At 27.8% G+C, this 4,103-nt stretch overlaps 1 protein-coding gene across 2 annotated transcripts in view; it reads left to right on the top strand.

Moving 5' to 3' along the window:
* Window positions 1–1,585: 1,585 nt before the first annotated feature.
* Window positions 1,586–4,103, top strand: part of ALiX (programmed cell death 6-interacting protein-like protein AliX) — a 34,422-nt gene continuing 31,904 nt past the window's right edge. Inside the window, exons 1-3 of one of the 2 annotated variants that reach the window (XM_067052317.1) lie at window positions 1,586–1,844; window positions 2,174–2,292; window positions 2,376–2,503. In XM_067052317.1, the coding sequence (XP_066908418.1) occupies window positions 1,636–1,844; window positions 2,174–2,292; window positions 2,376–2,503 (456 nt within the window). In that variant the 5' untranslated portion in view covers window positions 1,586–1,635. The remainder of the gene's footprint in view (window positions 1,845–2,173; window positions 2,293–2,375; window positions 2,504–4,103) is intronic. The other variant, XM_067052318.1, reaches the window with a different exon arrangement.

The raw sequence follows: 4,103 nt of genomic DNA, 5'->3' as shown, positions 1-4,103 counted from the left end.
ATTTTAAGAAATCTATATCTCAGGAACTATGTGACGTACAGATGTCTATTCGCACTCAAATTAAAGCTAGTTTAATGGGCTATAAAGAAGTTTATGACCTTTACCTTCGTAGGAATTGTAGTTTTCATGATATTTCCTAAAATAAATTGATTTATAGTTGTTCGGACAATAAGTTTGATTTATGAAAAACTAAAGCTAGTTAAATTTAGTACAAAATAGTTAATTACGTTTATCTTAGTAGGAGTAGTAGTTTTTATGATATTTGATAAAATAAACTCACAAAATGTTAATTTCTAGTTGTTCGTATAAAATCTTGTATTTTTGAAAAAATATCTCTAGATCCATAAGACGCACATATGTCTACCAACACTCAGAATAAAGGAAATTTAACTTACTATAAAGTAGTTTATGACACTTATCTTCGTAGGGGTAGTAGCATTTATGATATTCACTTATGAATATAAATTTGGCAAATGAAAATTTGTCCGAATAACTATAAATCAATATATTTTAGCATATTTCATGAAAACTACTACTCCTACCTAAATAAACGTCATAAACTAATTTATAGCCCATTAAACTAGCTTTAATTTTAGAACTAATAGACATCTGTACGTCAAATGGTTTTTGAGATATAGATTTTTAAAAATAAATTCACTAACTACTGATCTTTCAGTACGTTCCAAACATTTTTATGAAATGTTGCTTTTTAACAAGATATATCTCGAGAACTAATGAACGTAAATAGCTCTTTTAGGGCTTACATTTTAGCAAATTTACTCTACTTTAAATGATACTCTCTTAGATTTTATATTGCTGTTGGTAACTTTAAAGATATAGAGCTCCGAATAAAAAATTAATTATTTTTAACGTTTTCAAAAAGCCGCCATTTTTTATTCCCCCTACCTATACTTGGCAGACTCATCAATTTTGACAATTAATTATACATAGTTTTCAATTAAGTAATCAAAAATTGGGGTGAAATAACTGCCTTTTTTCTCCTCTTGGGCTCTTGTACTAACTGATCTACATGACAGTAATAAGGCCAATCTAGATATATGGAATTGAGTTTTGGGACTCCACTAAACTTTAGAATTCTTCTCGTATTCAATCCTTACAATCCAAAATCCTCATTGCTCCTTACTTTGTCACTAATAAAATCATACATAAAGACCTTTATGTTGCCTATGTAACCGATCTGGCCCGAACCATATTAAAAGAAAACTATGAAGAAATCTGTTTTAAAATTTACTCATGGATAACGAATCGAACATTTCCGTAAACAAAATGATGATATGATTCTTATCCATGAATGAACCATTGATAAACATCGTAACCATGGAAATTTTAGCTATTAGTTTCAACTATAACTAATTTTTGCCTAACTCTGTCTATAGTCTAGCGGTGTAGATTCTTAGATCAAAGCAATTTGGTTTAAAAAAAAATTATAAAACTGACTTTCTGATTGATTGAATCTGTAAATTTTACATACAAATATTGTTAAGACATTAGAGTCAATACAATAAAAGATATTTTAAGCGATGTCGGGATTACGAGACGGTAACATTAGACAATATATGACTAATTAATTGGGAGGTCGGTCGGAAGCAGTTGGCCAGAGACGTCAGATGTAAGATGGCCGAGTTGCTCGCGGTTCCCTTAAAAAAGCCTTCTCCAGACGTAGAAATCGTAAAACCTTTAGTCAATTTGATAGCTTCAACTTATAGCACAGCGGACAAACCACAGGATTATTCTGAACAGATAAACGAATTTGCCAAATTGAGATCTAATGCACTCTTGAAAGTATTCGAAAAGTACGAGAGTTCTTTGGAGGTTATATACAGGTAACTAGTCAAAATAATCTCCTTAATCTGAATAATCTTACCCCTATTTATTTTTCAGATGACATTTTAAAAATTACTTGATTATTAAATAATTTTTGATGTGGTTGACACAATTGAAGTAATGTTTCATAGTCCAGTCATATATGTATTACATATTCACTCATTTATTTTCACTCAATGTTCCAATTAACTCATTGATTAATATCTTAATACAATGCATTAAATGATTAAAACCGACCTTCATCGAAATTTAGCCCTTTTTTCTTTCTGACATTGTAATTAATATGTAAATGACTCATTTCCTATCTATGCTGTCTCATTGTCTTTAGTTACTATGACCAAGTACAAGCTCTGGAATCCAAAATACCACCTCAAGATATACAAATACCATTCAAGTGGAAGGATGCCTTTAACAAAGGAGGTCTTTTTGGAGGGAGGATAAGTCTGAGTGAGTCTTTACATCCTTAATATAGAGGAAGTCTTTCATTGCGAGTTATTTGAACAATTCCTTTAACGATTAATATTTTTCAGCTATATCTTCCCTTGCCTATGAAAAGGTATGCGTTCTGTTTAATATTGCTGCTCTGCAGAGTGCGATCGCTGCGAGCCAGAGCCTAGAACAAGATGAAGGCCTTAAACTTGCTGCAAAATTGTTACAGGTAATCCTATTTAACTTTTAAATTAAAAATTTTCTATTAGTATTTCCAAAAAAATTATTTTTGATCTAAGTAGTCTAATGTTATCACACCTCTTATCTTTTGTTTACTACATAATTACATAAAGCTAGGTTACTATATTTTAAAATTAGATGATTATTACGATGTCTGTAATTATGATGTTAATTTAATTTTCTTTTCTATTAAATATTTTATCATTGGGAGACATCAAATTATATAACAGACCTTGTACACATGATTAATTCTTACCTTTTTGGGCTCAAAGTAACAGTTTTAATTTAACACTGAATTAATACTAGAGTTTTATTAACTTGTGATTTATTTGTTTTCTAAGGTTTCCTGAAGATAAATAAGGAATTCATGTACATATAATTTTATTACTAATTAAATGATGAATTTAAATAATTCTAAGTTCTCGCTTAACCTTGCTCATTGTCTGTTAATAAGAAATTTTAATAGTTTAATAATAATTAGTAATAGTCTAATCATAGTAAATTATTATTTATTAATGTTAATTTAATATTAATTAATGTTTTCTTTAATAGTGGAATCTAGGATACATAGTACAGAATAACCCCTGTTATCTGTGGTAATGAGGGGTATGAGAGTTCACGAATAATCGAATTGTAACATTTTATTGACTTAATGTAGTAGATTAGGAGTAGGAGGTTAATTTAAAAAAAGAAATACATAAAATCACTTCTATTTACTAACAAACATATTATATACATTAAATTGTAATATACAAAAATACACAAGAATGAATACACATGTTTTTACAGATGTATTGAATTTTCATTTCAGAATATGAATGGAACTATTAGATACCAGAAACATCTCATTCAAACGATACCAGCTTGCTATTTTCCATTCATTATTTTTAAAAACAACACATAATTAATAATTATGTAATCGTTACAAATAATCTTATGTATTAATTTTTTTAAATAAATATTATACATATAAAATAAATGGTGTAAAATTAAAAAAGTTGGCCCCTCAGAACCCGGTTAAATTGAAGCCTGATTAATAGAGCCCCGGTTAACGGCGGTCCTACTGTTTAAAAAAAAATTCATGTATTGATCACTATATTTTTCATATCTCATATTTTCAACGTGTTAATTGTGGCTTGAATCATTTAAATGGTTTTTTAAATATTATATTATAAAATATAAAATAGTTTTTAATGTTACGGCTCCTTTATATTTTTAAAAAATATTAAGTATATCTTTTGATATTATATCTTCATTAGCATATTTTAATTAAAAATAATATTTTTTCCTCTTTTTGTTTCTTATCACTTATCTGATTTAACATTTTCCTCAAAAGCATGGTTAAAAAAAAATATGGTTAGATGTTATCTCATTTATTGGCATCATTAAGCAAATTAAAAATTTTCATTCAAATCCCATTGTAATTGTTAGATTTGTCTTTTTCAATTATTTATTTGTTTGGGATCTATTTTTAGTTAATTGTCCTCCGTCATCGTTATAGCTTCTAATGTTATTCTTTTGAAATAATGGTCTTGTATTACTTTTTATTTTTATTATTTTTTAATATTACGTACTGTCATATTTTTAGA

Source organism: Halyomorpha halys, unplaced genomic scaffold (assembly GCF_000696795.3).
Source record: "Halyomorpha halys isolate HHAL.00 unplaced genomic scaffold, Hhal_1.1 Scaffold44.1, whole genome shotgun sequence".
NCBI lineage: Eukaryota > Metazoa > Arthropoda > Insecta > Hemiptera > Pentatomidae > Halyomorpha > Halyomorpha halys.
This window is presented reverse-complemented; position numbering and strand designations above follow the sequence as displayed.